This window comes from Pezoporus wallicus, unplaced genomic scaffold (genome assembly GCF_028554395.1).
Source record: "Pezoporus wallicus isolate ANWC-B61680 ecotype Strahan unplaced genomic scaffold, APGP_CSIRO_Pwel_v1 scaffold_2584, whole genome shotgun sequence".
Classification (NCBI taxonomy): domain Eukaryota; kingdom Metazoa; phylum Chordata; class Aves; order Psittaciformes; family Psittacidae; genus Pezoporus; species Pezoporus wallicus.
Window position 1 is genome coordinate 10,019,067 of NW_026642851.1, and position 16,574 is coordinate 10,035,640.

The 16,574-nt window shown below is 37.9% G+C and overlaps 1 protein-coding gene across 3 annotated transcripts in view; it reads left to right on the forward strand.

Annotated features, from left to right (window-relative positions):
- Positions 1-16,574, forward strand: part of MYO3A (myosin IIIA) — a 116,294-nt gene that overhangs the window by 74,807 nt on the left and 24,913 nt on the right. For 2 of the 3 annotated variants that reach the window (XM_057432486.1, XM_057432488.1), the window contains 6 exons: positions 1,651-1,798; positions 8,980-9,133; positions 10,121-10,209; positions 11,948-12,077; positions 14,463-14,542; positions 15,174-15,251. In XM_057432486.1, coding sequence (XP_057288469.1) covers positions 1,651-1,798; positions 8,980-9,133; positions 10,121-10,209; positions 11,948-12,077; positions 14,463-14,542; positions 15,174-15,251 — 679 coding nt within the window. Of the gene's footprint in view, positions 1-1,650; positions 1,799-8,979; positions 9,134-10,120; positions 10,210-11,947; positions 12,078-14,462; positions 14,543-14,677; positions 14,720-15,173; positions 15,252-16,574 lie in introns of all 3 variants that reach the window. The other variant, XM_057432489.1, reaches the window with a different exon arrangement.

A 16,574-nucleotide genomic window follows, 5' to 3' on the forward strand; every position in this document is an offset into this window, starting at 1 on the left:
ATTTGCATGATACCATTGCTTCTGTCGCTGTTATGAGTGTGGTTTCCTGTATGTGTGATGGTAGTTTCCACACTCATTTACTGAGGTTAATGTCCACCCTATACCCTTACAAGGTGACATTTTAAACACAGAGACAAGAAAGATGTTGGGAATGAGAATATAACACATTTTGTGGCTTGCATTGGAGATCCTATTGGTCAGAGTCCTTTATGCCTGCTAGTAGCGGTGGAAATGGGCAAACTTACAACTACCTGAAGAGGAATATCAATAATAAGAAGCTTTGTTTTGCAGTCAAGGCTGCAATCCTAAAATTTGTCTAAACTTTCAAATATTTGGTTACAGCAGAGCATCAATAAATAGAACTTTAATCAATAAGTGATAGGATAGAATTCATTCCCATGTCTCTCTCTCACATACCCATTAGAGAGACCTTTTCCAATTGAATACTTATTATGCTGGTGAGGAGGAAGGAGGTTTCATCTGACATAGTAACTATAGAAAAAAAAACCAAAAAAACACCCAGAAATCTGCTTTGGTTTTGTGGTATTAAAGTAATTTGTATTTTCTACCTTTATATAATTAGCTCTGAGAAGGAGCAAGACAGACAGACAAATGTCAGCAGTTTATTCACCAAAAATGTAATTTATCGGCAGATAAAATACTAACCAAATTCAGGTCAAAATCAGCAAATACTTTTGGTCCCTCAGTAATTAAATACTTCCATTTTTGAGATAGACTTCACAAAAAGGTTCAACTGCTGTTCATGAGTTATCTTGAGGCTGGTTCTTCATATCTAGTTTCCTTACTATTTTATTTAAAAAAATAATGAAATACTGTTTACAGATAGCCCCTCAAATAGGTTTAATAGATAGATTGTGATTTATTTTTTTAGTTTAGCTAGGGAAAACACACTAATGTCAACTTCAATTTTATATAAAATTATGTCCTCTTAATTTTTTTTGTTTCAGGAAATAAATACAAAATTAGCACTTTTTTCCAGTTGCAGAAATGACCATGTATCTCTCAGAATGCCTTAGCTAAAATTTCAAACCAATGTTTCTACTACTAGTACTTCCCTGAACTTAATTGATAATTTAAATTAATATCGCACGCCAGTACTTAAAGTAGTTATTTAGATGCATAAAAGATCTAGCCATTTCTTTTTTTTTTTTTACCTTTAATGTTGAAATAAGTGGATTTAGTTGTTGCCAATAAATAATAGGGAGAAATAATATTTAATGACAGCAATCTTCGATTTCAAAGATGCTCGTGAGCAAAGCCTCTTATTACATGAGAAACAAAAAGAACTGCCTGTTGTTTCAGTGCTGTAGTCAGTTTAAAAATAGAATAATAACTAGCAAATATTAGTTTAAAAGTAAAATTGTAATTCTGCTATGTGCCTATCACTTGACTCAGACTTGTGATTCAGTGTATCTGGTCTGCAAATACAGTCATCTTTCAGTTGATGTGCATTTATTCTATTTCAAACAAAAAAGTGATTGTTACATTAAGAGGTATCTGTTCTAGCAAAAATTATACTGTTTAACTGGCTTCCCGATTTGGCCCATTATTTTCTTTTGTGAAACACTAAAGGAGCTAGTCAATATAAAATGAAGATAAAGCAATAGAAAGTTTATTTAATCTTTGCAGTGGAAACGATGATGGTTTGAACATTGGAATTCTTGATATCTTTGGCTTTGAGAATTTCAAAAAAAATTCTTTTGAACAACTCTGTATCAACATTGCCAATGAACAAATTCAGTTCTACTTCAATCAACATGTCTTTGCCTGGGAACAGGTATGTGTTGGTAGTTTGATAAGGCTTTAATATTGCTGAACATATAAAACCTTGTCTCGAGAAACTGCATCATTCCTTCTCCATAATAGGTTGTAAATTGTGGATTATAACAATTGTTTTCTGAGTATGTATTCTGTGATGCAGTGCTTGCTATTTGCAAGTAAAATGCCTACATAAACTGCATTAAACTTGAAATTTACAGTATCTAAGCAACATTAACACAGTGATAGCTGACTTGAAACAAATGCAATGTTGTTTTCTTGAGGAATAACATGAGTGATATAATGTATGATTCTACAGTAAAAAAATCAGTTGTGACATGATTTTTGAAGTGCAGTGTTCATAATACCTTGCTAACGAGCTTAATGAACACCGAAATTCCATTATTAAAAAATTAAAATCTCACAGTTGTCTTGTTCTTATTCAGGAACTAGATCATCTAAGCTAAATAATGGTGGATTTAATGTAAATAATTTTGTTTAAAACAGAGAAAAGGAATAGAGTTGTAATTATAAAAGTTTATAAAATTCAAGAGGATAGTGAAAAACCTCAAAAAAGATAATCTTAGCTTTGTAAATAATTCCATGAGAATTAAATTAACCATTTTTAAGTCATTATTCAATATTGTTATTTGAAGAAATGGCATGTTCGGGAAAAAGAAATAATAATCTTGCTGAAAATAGAAATATTCCAGAATTCTGAATGAGCTGAACAGTCGACATTCAAACTTTCTGTTTTATTGAAATTATTGGGAGTTTTGATACCTAGGTGAAAATACTAATTCTAATTATTAATTTAATTATTAGTAGAAAATGAGTATTTTGTCAGTGTTAATCACTGCATGTATTAAGGGTGAGTCAGATATAAGTTTGGAATATGTCTGTGTATGGAGGTGTTCACGTGCATGTGTCAGTCTAGAGGTGTATACATCTGTTTGTAAAACGAATAATTTTTTTTATATGAATCAATGTTTTATTCTGCTTCCAATTATTTCAGGAAATGCTGTCTTGCTGTCTAAAATCTTGTAACGGTTTTTATAGATTTATATGGAAGATTCTCAGTCACACTTATTTCCTTCTCTTTAATACTATCAAAAAGTCAGAGAGAAATTAGCCTGAACTACTATAATTACTTAGATATCTTCTTTCCAAAGTGCATAAATTCACACAGTAAGAGCACCTGGCTACTGCTTTTTCTAACAACTGGATAATGGAAATAGCACAGGCTGCAGCACTGTTATTTATTCCTGTCAAATCCAGGCACTGACCAGGTCCCATGGACTTTCATATGTCAACTTCACTCAAATGATCCCTAACTTGATCCTCCCCCATGGAGGGTAAGTCTTCCTTGTTCCAGACTTTCCCTCTGGTCTCAGGGACCTGGGATTATCAGTCAAGACCACAGCAAAGAAGGCACTGAGTATCATAGAATAATAGATTCATAGAAACACAGAATAGTTAGGGTTGGAAAGGACCTTAAGATCATCTAGTTCCAATCCCCTTCCATGGGCTGGCACACATCAGCCTAGACCATGTTTTCTAAGGCTCTGTCCAGCCTGGCCTTGGACACTCCCAGGGATGAAGCATTAACCACTTCTTTGGGCAACCCATTCCAGTGCCTCACCACCCTCACAAAGAACTTCTTCCTTACATCTAACCTGAATCTCCCCTATGTAAGTTTAAACCCAATACTCCTTGACTATCACTACAGTCCCTGATGAAGAGTCCCTCTCCAGCATCCTTGTAGGCCTCATTCAGATACTGGAAGGCTGCTATGAGGTCTCCATGCAGCCTTCTCTTTTCTGTCACATCCTTGCATTCAGCAACAGGCGCACTATTTCCCTAGTTGCCTTTTTGTAGCTGATGGACTTGGCTTGGCTTTCCTAACCCTATCCCTGTACTCCCAAATTTTGTCTTAATATTCCTTCTCTTTTTTAATGGGACTTCCGTCGTGTTCACTGTGTCTGCCTTTACTTGTTTCTAGATATCCTAATAGAGGACATTTTGTCCAGACCTATATTAATGCAGAAGTTTGTGATGTCATCATCTAGTAGGAACAGTACAGTCTCCTGCACATGTCCTGCTGCAGTGACGTCAGAGTGGTTATTTTGCTGCTGAGCAGATGAGTTAAAACTGAACTTCTTATTTTGACAACATAGAGTTTACCCCTTTCTCCCTGTAGGAAATTAGTCTGACATTCCAGATCTTACGCAAGGGGAAGATGATCCATGAAGAAGATGATCTGACATATTTCAGTTTTGGCCACTCCCACTCATTCTGTCACAGATTTCATGGATTCACACCCACGTAGAAAGCACTAGGATGTGTGAGTTCAGGTGGTCTGGTCAGGATCATTTGTGAGTGACACAGAGAATAAAGGATGCCAGCTTGCAAGTCTTTATCATGTCTCTTAGGTTCTTGCCAATATAGTTGTTGGGCAGATCTTTTACGCCATTTAGCAATCATTAGTTATTACGGGGTGGTTCTTTGCCTCAGAACATTGTTTACATTAGCCTCCGTAATCTTTAGGCAAGGTCATTATCTGTATTTACTTGTTTAGAATATATGCTTCTTTATGCCTACAGTCTGTTTCCTTGGTAGGTTTGTAGGAAAAGGGAAGGTGTTATGTGATATGCTGTAACCTTGCAGCCATCCTCTTGTTGCCAGATTTAGAGGGTGTTCCACTCACCGGCTGGCTGCGCTGTGTTTCTGTGTGAGTGAAGACCTTCTGGTCCTGAGGTAAACAATAGTTTCCTCAATTTTATTGCTGTGAACAAATGTTCTTCATTGAAATCATAGGCCATTCTTCTAAGACTGTTTCTTCTGGTGCTTACATGCACATTTACATTCATACTTCATTTATACTAGTCCTGATATTTCCTTTTACAAATGTCCACATCCTGCCTATAAACCAACTAAGATATCTAATTTACATGATACCACTTCACCAGACTATAGGAATCTTCATTATATTATCTTGTAGCAGTCTCCAAAGATACTACCGCAGCAGTGCAGAATGAGCTATGTAGATTAACTTCATGCAAGTGTGGGTGTAAATCACCCCATTTTGGAGCCAGGAAATGACAAATGCATTATTCTGCATTACAACTGAAAGGCATGGGCTAGTATCTCTCCACAGCCCTGTGCAATGCCAGACAGACATGTTGGTGTGCTCTGTGCAATCTGAGAAATCTCTAACGTGGCACTGCATTGCCCCTGTAGATCTACCCAAGAAAGACTGCAGAATTTAATTTCTTTCACACTTCCCTCAAGCAAAGTAAAACGTATAAGTACAATATTTCTTCTTTTTTTTTTTTCCTGTTTTAGCCTGTTCAATTCCATACCACATACAATTAGATGAAATTTGACATATTTATTGGAAAGTCAAGGCCTAAATCTGTTGATGATAGTCTAGTTCCCAATTAACCCATGTCAACCTAATGAGTGAGTATATAACTAAGAGGGGTGAATATTTTTTTGTCAACATAAGCAATAAAGTCAAATAGTAAATGAAGGCTGAATTGTACTTTCAGTGTTGCAGGTGATATGTTTTTAGCAGTCAGTGGTTTGTGTTGTGTATCTAAATCTGACAAGTGTTCACAGATTGCTTTCCTCTGAAGTGTGACCTACAAAAATAGGGCCTCAGAAGTGATAGGAATGGTGGGAAGGAACAGTGGTACTATCGCCACCAGTGGCTCAGGGTGTCTGCATACCAACACGGAGAACTCAAATTAAGGGAATTTATTCTTTATTGTTGACTTAACCTTTGTGTCAAAGAATAAAAGCTTCTAGGCCTGAATGCAATCTCCTTTCCCTAATTTAACAGAAAGGCTGAAGAGGGGAGTATTTTTTAAAATAAGGATAGTTTAGATCCCCAATAATCAGTGGGGACAAATAGATCTATATCTGTCTCCGCTGACTGGGGAAGAAATGTGGGCTCCCAACTTAGTCCCTTAGACTGTAGTTAAGTGCAATAAATGCTGGCACAGGTTGTTTTTTTTTAGGTTAATATTAAGCAAAGCACCTTCAGTTCTATCCTTCAGGGTGTTTTCCTTAATGTAAGGTACTGATGTAATTCTGATAGCTCCGTGATCTGCAAGTAACATTGTCCAGCAAGACAGATTTCCTATTTTTCTCATTTGTGGTTCTTCTGTAGAAAATAAAAGGTATAATGTCAAATACCTGACTCATTTTGGAAAGTGGCAAATTTACTGTCAGTTGGAATGATGCTACTTTTTGCATTAAATATATGTAATATTTATTTTGCATTCGTATGACAGTTTAATCTTTTACTTTAAGCTAGGAAATGTTCCTTCTGAGTAAGTCTCTGGTGTTCGTACTTAAACCAAAGCTTCACCATACCATGCTCTCAACAAAATGCCATTACTTTATTTTTATTAAGCATGAAGACCATTTCTTAATGCATTTAATAATTCTTTTGTTATTAAGTGAAACCAAGTTGCACAAGCTATTACCTAGTTTTGATCACAGAAAAGATACCATGCAATAATGAGATGAGATAGGAGCCCAAGTACTAGTGTAACTCAGTCATTCCTTTTGACATCACATCCATAAGAATACTTTATAGTGGATTATGCTTTAGAATTTCAATGAGTAGCTGCTATTTTAAGGGGCTTTCTTGTCATAAAACATCATGGGGGATTATAGAATCCTTTAGCTGATTCAGCTTATTAATTCAAATGAGATCTATTCCATTGCAGGTTTATGATGTGCATCATTAAGACTGCTTGTATCCTAATAATATGTTTGAAGACCATCATTGCATAAGACAATGTAATATGGTATCTTATTTCTGAGCCATCTGTTACACTGGTAGCTGGAAGACTTAGTTGTCAGCCATTCTCCAGGAGCTTGTGGGAATGGACTAAACTCTTTCCATATCCTACTGGGCAGACAGCAGCAGGACCATTCTCATCAGCACTGGTACTCATTCAGTTGTCGAGGTGCAGACACAAAAGACTGAATGGCCACATACGCTGCAGGCTTGGAGGTCAGAGCCCACTGGGCAGCATGTTCTGAGCAGGGAGGGGAGCAGATGTTGCTGCTATGATGTGGTAGTACAGCTATTACATGCCTCCTTTCAGTTTCAAAGAGGAGAACTCTTTCATCAGCTCTCTAAACCAGCCTCTCTTACAGGCATTTGAAGTTGGAAAAACTTAATCATTAAATAGGTTGTCTGTGAGAGGATTTTTGAGGATATCTGAATGTCACAGAAACACTTTGATAGATTGATCCTGAGCAATCTCTTCCCTTTTCCCACTTTGTAAGTGTACTTTTAATAATCCTAAGCAGTAACAGCTGGTTTCATGAGCATAACATCTGTGTGTCAGTACAGTCATAGTCCTCAAGGTAAACGGCCCCTACTCCAGTGTTATGACTGGGAGATAGCATGGGCTCATTCCCTTCCTGCCACTAGCTCGTATAGGTGCATAATTAACTCTTGCCTATATCAGTGATACATTTATTACTCTCCTCTCTTGTTCTGCTACTTGGGTTATTGATTAAAACAAAAAGCAAAACTCCACCTGTTTACTGCTCCAGGGGAGACATGAATGAAGTTAATGTTATGTGTCTGAGATGAGGAGCCCTCATGGGGCTGTAACAGAGATTCTTACTTCTTACACGCTTGTACAGGCATATAACCTGAGCCATAACCTATCCTTAGGGTGAAGAGTGTCCTTGGAAATTAGATTAATATGGATACTGGAAGGGTTTAGGTATATATTCTATATATATGTTCTCTTTCAACTGGACCAGTAGATTTATTTATTGGGCCTGTATTTTGAGGACAGTGCTATGGATTTTATTAATTTTGCTGTTTCTCTTAGGCTTAGAGATTAAGAGGTATGAAGTCTAATAACGTGCTTTTCTGTTGTATAAGGCAGTTAACTCCTTTTTGAAACATCTCCTTCACTCATTCAGACATGAGCAAATGACACATACAGAGAGGTCTTTCAGGGTTAGAGGTCTTTGAACTCATTAATATTAGCCATCATTCATGTTTATGACACTTCTCACAATGAATTCAAGATAGCACAACTGTGATGTTTGCACTATACATTAATATAATAATTTTGTAAAGTCTTATCCTTTGGAAGAGGGATTATTTTTAAAGTAGATCAAAAGGCTTAATTAAGTGTTTCATATTATAGCCTGTACAGGACTGAAGGCAGCCCCAGTATCTGTGGGAGCGCTGTGCAGAGGATAACTGCTATTGCACTATGTGATGCAGGCAAAAATGATGGAGGGGCAGCAGTCTCTAGGGCATCCTCCTCTTGGTAAATCTATGGCTGTCCTTGGCTTTGCTGAAGGATTAAAGAAAGTCATTCTTGTATTCTTCAGCTATAACTTAAGTTGTTTTAAAGATAAAACCATTGCAACACACCATGGACACAGCATTTGTTACCAGACTTTTCTCAGCCTATTAGTAGGAATTCAAAGATATTTGCAGTCTTCAGGAGGAAAAAAAAACAACCCAAGCAACCAAACAAAAAACCCACAAAAAACACCCACCAGCTTTTCTGCTGCTTTTTAATCTTACTGAATGCCTTTCCCTGGTTCCTTAAAAGGAGTGAAAATGTTGTAGAGGCCAACCTGAGACTATTTATTTCATTTTTAGAAAGTATGTGCATCGTTCTTGAGTTATTAGAAAGTGTATGCCCCGTTCTTCTCTACATAAGACCTTTTCCAGGTGTTTGAAGAGGGAGATCAAACAAGTGAGACCCCTATAATCTGTAGTCACTTTTGTAAATCTTGGCCATTGTACATCGTATAGATCTGAGCAACAAACTGGGAATGTAAATGTAGCTCTAAATGATTAAGAAATATTTTTTACATTGCAGCTGAGGGAAGTAAATAGTGAAAACACTATAGTTCATCTTCTTCAACTCTGTTTCTTTGATTCTTGCATATTCCTGGAAAGTATCTTGCTTTACCAATTATGCCATAGGAAGCCCCTACATATGCAAAGGCAAATTAAAATCTATAGCCTGACAGTGTTACATCCCAGCTGACATTTGTTCCTCCAAAACCTTGATGTCTCTAGCCACAGGGAATACTTTTTCAACGTAGGTTTAGTTTGCTACAATTGACAGATTATGAATTATTTTCTGAAACTGTTCTGTATCATAAACAAAGCATGCCTTCTGTTGGCTGTTACAGAATGAATACCTGTATGAAGGTGTTGATGCAAGAGTTATAGAATATGAGGACAACAGGCCCCTCTTGGATATGTTCTTGCAGAAACCAATGGGTTTATTGTCCCTGCTGGATGAGGAAAGTCGATTCCCACAAGCAACAGATCAGACACTTGTAGGTAAGTTCACGGTTTATTTCCTAGTTCTGAAGGATGTCTCCCGGCTAGATTTCTGTTTGATGTGTCCAGTTTAGGCTATACGGTAATTATGTTTTTATCAGGCCCACATTCCAGTTTCACAGTATGTTTGTAGGAGGCATGCATGCATGAATGGATGTGTCTTTGAAGTAGACAGAGAAACATCCAGAGTACAAGTGAACCTAGGCTGCTGATCCAGGTTTTTAGTTCTTCTGCCTTTAAGAATTCTTAGCTGCAAGGCGTGAAAGATAAAGATCAGAGTTAAAACTCTAGGTTCATATGCCAAGACCACTGTTTTCAATGTTGAGTCATGTTCAGCTTTGAGATTTTCGATGACCTGTCTCCAAACAAGAATTTTAGTACTTTTAAGGGTAGTGACTGCAAACCTGCCTCATTGTCTTTCAGCAAATTATGTTTCCTGTTTTTTTATTCAGAAATTAAAATTAAAACTCCTGAATATGTTTTAATTCAGATCCTGAATATTTCAATGCTGCCAAGTAATTGCAGTTACAGTTGATGTAGTTGTTTCAGTGGGGTTTCTGTGCACATAAATCCTTGTTTGATGAGTTTTAACCAGCACCCAATCACAAAACCTAATAACAATAACCTAGTAGCAATGCCCATACTAAAACAATTATATGAGATTGTTATCTTTCTATCCTCATACATTTTAGTCTACAGTACAGATCAATCAGTTGGTAAATGCTTCCTTACAATTCCCCAAGGAATCCTTAGGAAGAATTAATACATTATTTCAATTGGTACAAAGTAAGTAACTGATCCAAGAGCTCCCATATTCTCTACCCAGTACCCTTTGTTACAAAACTATTATGGTACCTTTATGCTTAAAAACATCACTGTTTTGTGCCTCAGCATTGTCTGAGAAGTCAGGCAATATCCTTAGAGAGGTACAGCTTTAGAAGACAATTATTGTGCAGTAACTCCAGTAAGATATGTGTTTCCTTTCAGAAAAATTTGAAGATAATTTGAAGTCAAAATATTTTTGGAGACCCAAAAGAGTAGATCTAACCTTTGGGATTTATCATTATGCAGGAAAGGTAAGATACCTAATGATATAAGTTGGGGATTGTGAAATGGTAGAGCTGTTAGGAAATAGATGTCAGCTGGATTGGTTCTCAGCCTTCCTCTATTCAGACCTGACATGGAAATGCTGGTAGTGCCTTACACATTCAAAGTAAATTGAAAAGTTATTTTCCCTCATTAAAAAAAAAAAAGTAATATCAGGAGTATTTTTCTTAAATGTCACCAGGTAAATGACTGTATAATAGAAGAACCAAAACATAACCATTATGCAACTTGGTGATCTTCCCCTTAGTTCCTCAAAGTCCTGTGTATGCTTTTTCCCACTGATTCGAATCAGGATCCACCTCCGTTCTTTCTACTGCCCCATCAGCCTTACTTAGTTTTGTACTTTGTAATCAGCCAGATAGATAGCTCAGGCCCTGCTTTCTGCTTAATTTCATGAGGAGCATCTTGCCCTCCTGTATAAGGTGACTTGCTGCACATGCTTTTCAGACTCAGAAGGAGTTGCTGTTGCTCTGCAGCAAGATGCCACAGGTCGCCTAAACCCTGCCTTGTGAAAGTAAGATATCCCACCTCCTCTTGAGCTCTTTCAAAGGGTATAGAGTGAGCTTTGCTGTCTCATAGGAAACAGTGATGGAGCAGCTGGCCTAGAAAGAGGCAACATACTGCCCATCAGCTGATGGAAGATGATAACTTGCTCTTCATGTAAGACAGCTGGCTACAAAAGTCCTGCAGTAGCTCCTCTGAACTTCATCTGCAGCTGAATTACACATCACCAGTATAGCATACTTACTGCTGAGGAGTGGAGAGCCAGCTCTCCCTGTACCAGTGCTGATACAGGAAGATTCCACCTGTCCCCATCAGACCTTTCTGGTGTTCAACATGGCTTTTCATTAGGAAGTTTCTCCTACTGTGTAGCTTGTATCTCCATTTCTGTGATGTAAGTTCATTACTCCTAATCCTGTTTACTGTGGAGCTGGAGAACCATTTATTTTCTCTTCCTTTACAAACTTTGTAGTTTCGTGAGTTTTTTTTCTAAATGAAATATGTGAGTAGCTTCTACCCCTCTTTGCAAGCCAGGTTTTCTTGTGGATCCTTTACAGCATCATTGGGATAGAGCCATAAAGGTACATTTTGAGTGAGGTGCACCATTCTTGAAATTTTTAGAGATTTCCAGTTTCAATATGCAGTTTGTGATTTTGCAGACTACCTGTTCAATTAATACAGAGATCTCTAGGAAAAGTGGCAGGTCCTAAGTCCAGTACAACACGGTATGGATGGGACAGAAAAATTGTACAGTCACATGGCTAATCCTGTGTGGTATGAAATAGAGTGCATTGCTAATTGTGCATTTATGTATGTACTGGTGTAAAGGAGGACTACAGTACACTTGTCCTATTGATAAATCCACACAGGCTAAAACTAATATCAAGGTATCTTCATTAGGGAAAATAAATGTCTCAAGCTACTTCGAAATGCTGGATTTGCTTTTAGTGATCTGCATCATAACGGTTCTCAGTATTGAGAAGTTAGAACTTACAGTAATCAAAAGGAAGACTGTAAGCAAGAGAGAACCTAATGGCTGAAAAACTATTTGTGTGTCTTGATTTATTCAGAGAATATGAAAATATTAAAAGAACATTAAATATTCAAATACTATTAAAAGCCACATTCCATTAAGCATGCTTAGTGCTTAAATTTACAATTACTTTTCAAAAACCCAGAAGATGCATAAATGCACTTTTTAAACAGGTTCTATATAATGCAAGTGGATTCCTAGCCAAAAACAGAGATACTCTGCCAGCTGATATTGTGCTGCTACTGCGATCATCTGAAAACAATCTGACGCGACAGCTGGTAACCCATCCTCTTACAAAAACAGGTATTGCTATTGGGGTGATCTTCTTATTCTTCTCTAACCTTCATGATGACCACCATTAGGTTTCGTAAGATCACTTGTTGATGACATTATACACTTTGTGGCTTAACTTTCCAACCCTAGAATCTATACAGAATGGAGCCCCAGCCATCTCAAGCTGCAGGGGAGGGATTGGTCTGGTCAAGTGCCAAGGAAGTGGTAGAGGCTTCTTTCAGGGTCCTCTCTTCAGGGTAGGGAAGCAAGACAGGGAATCAAGTGCATCCCTTGAGTTGAGGACTGGACAGAAAGGATCAGGTAAGTCACTGGCCATTTTTGGGCAGGGCATGTATAAATTGCCTGGTTTTGTCTAAAGCAGTAGAGAACCAAGGTTGGGGCTCCTAATAACCTGCTTCAAAGAATGAGGAGACACTCCTCTGTTTCCCCAGTTTTTTAGGCCTTTACAATAGCTTAACTGATGCAGTCCTATCAGTGAGCAATTCCTCAAGCAGTTCATAAATTGGGATGGAGGAATATGACTGGCTCTGCAGAAATACCTCCTAAGTTGCACCTAAATTGAACAATGCCCTTGCACAGTGTCCTACCTGCCGTTTTAGGATGATGGGTAAGTCTCCTTACAACCAGTTTGCTGTTGTTTTGTATTGTTCCCTGTGTGATGGCACTGATGCCATACAGTAAGTACTTTACAACATTACTTTCTTGTACAACTACATGGGAGATGTACTTGCAGCAGAACCGAAAAGCTGAATTGGAAAAGCCTAATGGAAATTTCTCTAAAATGTTATTGTAGCTTACAAAATCTGAGGCTTTGGCAAGGCTCCTGTTCTTCACAAAGGGAGCTTTGCTGGAGGAATGAAAATTTTGTCTTGAAGGTCTACTTAAAGTCAGTGTCCTTGCCTGGACTTTTTGACTTACTGATATCTGCTAGGATACTAAACTGTAATTTCTGTAGAGCCAAAGTCAGGTCTCAAATGGTCCCAAGAACTGATCACAAGTCTTCCTTAATGTTTTATAAGATAACTCTGTAGGTTGTTTTAGTGTTCTTATTAAGTATCATGAAACACTGTGTGTAGCCTTTTGAAACTGACCCAAACCACCCAGGTACAACAAGATAAAAGTTGGATTTCTGATCTAACTTACTTATCTAGAATCAGTGGAAATTTAGAGGTTCACTCAGAATCCAACCCATCTCGCCTACCTCAGGGATTTTCCTTAGGATGGGATAATCTCTGGAGGTGCCTCTCTCCACTGAATAAAACAGAGATCCTGTGGACACCTCACTTTCAGACAGCTAAAGTTAGCTAAAGTTAGGCGTGAATAATCCTCTCTTTTCTTCCCACCCTGAGATATTCAGCTAAGCCCAAGGGAAGTTTAGCACTTGATATCATTATATAATATATGATGAATTAGCTCAGCATGCTGTATATTTGCAACTGTTTATCCAACTCTTAGTGATGGTAGCTGAGCACGGAGAGATTACAGAAGACAGTGAGATTCCAGGGGTGTTATATTACTAGCAGAAGTAGTAGCAGCATGCAGCAGTGTTTGGGGTTTATCAACATAGAGTGACATGATGGAAAGCTCAGCAAAGTTTTCATTATTCCTTTAGACCAGTGTCTGCGTAAGCCACTCCAATGCACCTAGTCCTCTAAGTCATCATAATAAAAGTGTTAGTTGACCAAGAATTCCAAGGTTAGAGTCATAAGACTAGGTCCATGCTGATAAACCAAACAGGACCAGTGAAACAATCCCACAGGATTGCCTATTCTGACTATCTGATAACATGCCTTCCTGGGACAGTCTTGGATCATGTCAGCTAGCAGTCTCCCAGAAACACACAGGCACACTTCAAGAGAGGACACAGGCCAGAAATGGTTTCCAGCAAGCTCTGTGGAAAGATAGAACCTTATTTTTACCAGGAGGTTAAAGGAGTAGTTAAGTATAGAGCTTAGCTGTATAGACTTGTGTTGTGATATGTCACTCGCCCTCGGGGCCAGAGAAGGGTGCTAGCACTTATTGTTGCTTTTAACTAATATATATGTAGCCTTAGAACTATAGTACAGTAACGTCATTAGGGTAAAACCGCGTGGATGCTCCAAGATGTATCTTTCTTACATTCTGCAGCAGTTTGTTTATTTATTCTTTTACTCTAGTAGGTGACATAAGTGCTGAAGGAGGAAAATTCAGTCTATGTTCAATCTTCATGCAACTTCTTCACAGCTTGTTCCACTCCAAGGATGAAGGGGGAAATGAGGACATAATCCAGAAGAGTCAACAACCTTTATAATCATATGGTTACACTGGGGGCATGAATAAAGTGGTTCAGCTTAGATTTTTGTTTAGCTGAGATGTAAGCATTTTGGTTGCTTGCTTCCTCTCATTTTCCCATAGGTAACCTGGCACACACGAAAAGCAAAACTACAATCAGTTACCAAATGTGGACCCCTCAGAAATCAATCAGTCATACAAAGGTAAGAAAATGGATTTTGTGATTCTGCATTAAATCCTACTTTAAACTAGAAAGGCAATACTGTTATTGGTACTAAAAGTAAGTGAGTAACCCCTTCCTTGATTTTTGTCTCTCCCCTATTTTCTTTTCTATTTAGCTGGATATCTTTGTGTTGTGCAATTCATATTCCTTCCGTGAGGTAAAAAACTAACATTTCCCTTCTTTCTGGCTATAGTTTTGTGACAATTTCAAGTGAGAAAATATTATTTCCCAGCTGTATTGTAGCAAAATGAAAAAGTAAAACATTGGTGTGGAGTATAACCAAGTTCCTTAGAGAGCTACCAAAATAACAGGGATGTTGAAATTACAGACGGGACCTCAGACACTGTCAGGTTATTTGTGAAGTTATTTAGATGCTCTGTTATTGAATTGTGTCCTCTGTGTGTGAACATTCGTGTATTGTGTAGCAAAGTAATGTAATGTACTGGTATAACTGATTTGTGCTAGTTATCATGCTGTAACGTTTTCTGTTTAGAATACTTTTTTTTTTCAATTAATTGTGTTTTGTGAGGGCTGCTTCATTGTGGCATTGGAAAAGACCCTACAGACTACACAGAGATAAAAGGAGACATTTTCTTTCTTCATCTTTATAGAACGAAGCAGGAGATACCGGACATCATCCAAGAGAGACAACCAGCATGAAAACGCAGACAGTCGCTTCTTATTTCAGAGTAAGATACCAGATCTTTTAATAAGTTTTTCAAGAGTAGAATGAATGTTTATTCTTTCACCTTTTGAAATGCACCTGTTGACTTAGAGTCAACAGTGACCCATTTAGAGTTTGTGAAGTTCATAAATGGCACAGTGATCTGTGCAGTGGAAATATCTAGAGATTGTGATGTTTCATCTTTAATTGTACTTGATTACACAGCCACTTTTCTGTCATGATGATGTATGATGATTGATACTAATCTCCCTCTTGATTGTTTTTCCACCAAGGGAGATAAAGGGAGTTAGATATTAGTGGTATAGCATTTCTTCAAGAGTTTAAGAAGCAAGGGGGGAAAGTTAAATTGAAACAGGAGCTCCGAAGAAAGATGTTCATGTTCACTGCTCAGGGGCTGTTCTGAGTCCATCCTTGAGGTTCCTTCAGCAATGCTCTTGACTTTCCCAAGCACTGGACGTGCTGCTGGTCCTGCAACAGAAAGTAGTGTGAAGAGCACCTTCCTCCAGTGGTGCAGTTGGGCTCAGCTCTGAATTTCCAACTCTTATTTCATTTTCCCTCCCAGGAAAAACATAAAGATGGCTGAGGTGATGTTCATGACCTATAAGAGTTCATTTACATCTATGACAGAGAACAGGAAAGATCAAGATCTCTGATTAGTAGGTACAGTTACACAGCTTTGTGGACTGCAAAGGATAATTTCAGCCTAGGTACTATCATGGTGGCCTAAAGCTGCATGGTATTTTAAAGTTCTAGGTGGAAAAATTTATTGAATCTCACTCAATGCACTCAGTGCATTACCAGCACACCTAGCGTCAGAGGCTGCAAATGAGTTAATTATATTTACACTTTTCTGTTATTATTTTTTGCAGTGGAAATCCCTGGTCACATCACGCTAGCTAATGCTCTTAAATGAAGATTCTGCTTCAGTCCCACTGGTTTACTCATACAAAAAAATCTGTGGGTGGTGGAGAAAAGCATCTATCACCTTATACTGAGCAGGAAAAAAAAAATCCATTAGTGTGTCCCACTTGTTTGTGCTCAATTAGCATACTAGTGATAGAGCTAATTATGCACTTTGCTGCATGGTGCGGCATCTGTCCAGAATGAAATTGCACATTTTAATAGGAAACATATGGCTATTGACGTCCTAGACTAGTTTCATGTATCCAACCTACTGCTGAACAGCATCACCTCCTGGCTGCCTCTTTCTGCTGAGTCAGGTTGAATCTTGAGGAATGAGCCTCTTCATTTGTGTTTTAATAGGATCCTCCCATGAAGCAATTTTACAAAACACCAGTCAAGGTTATTTACAGCCAGATTCACCTCA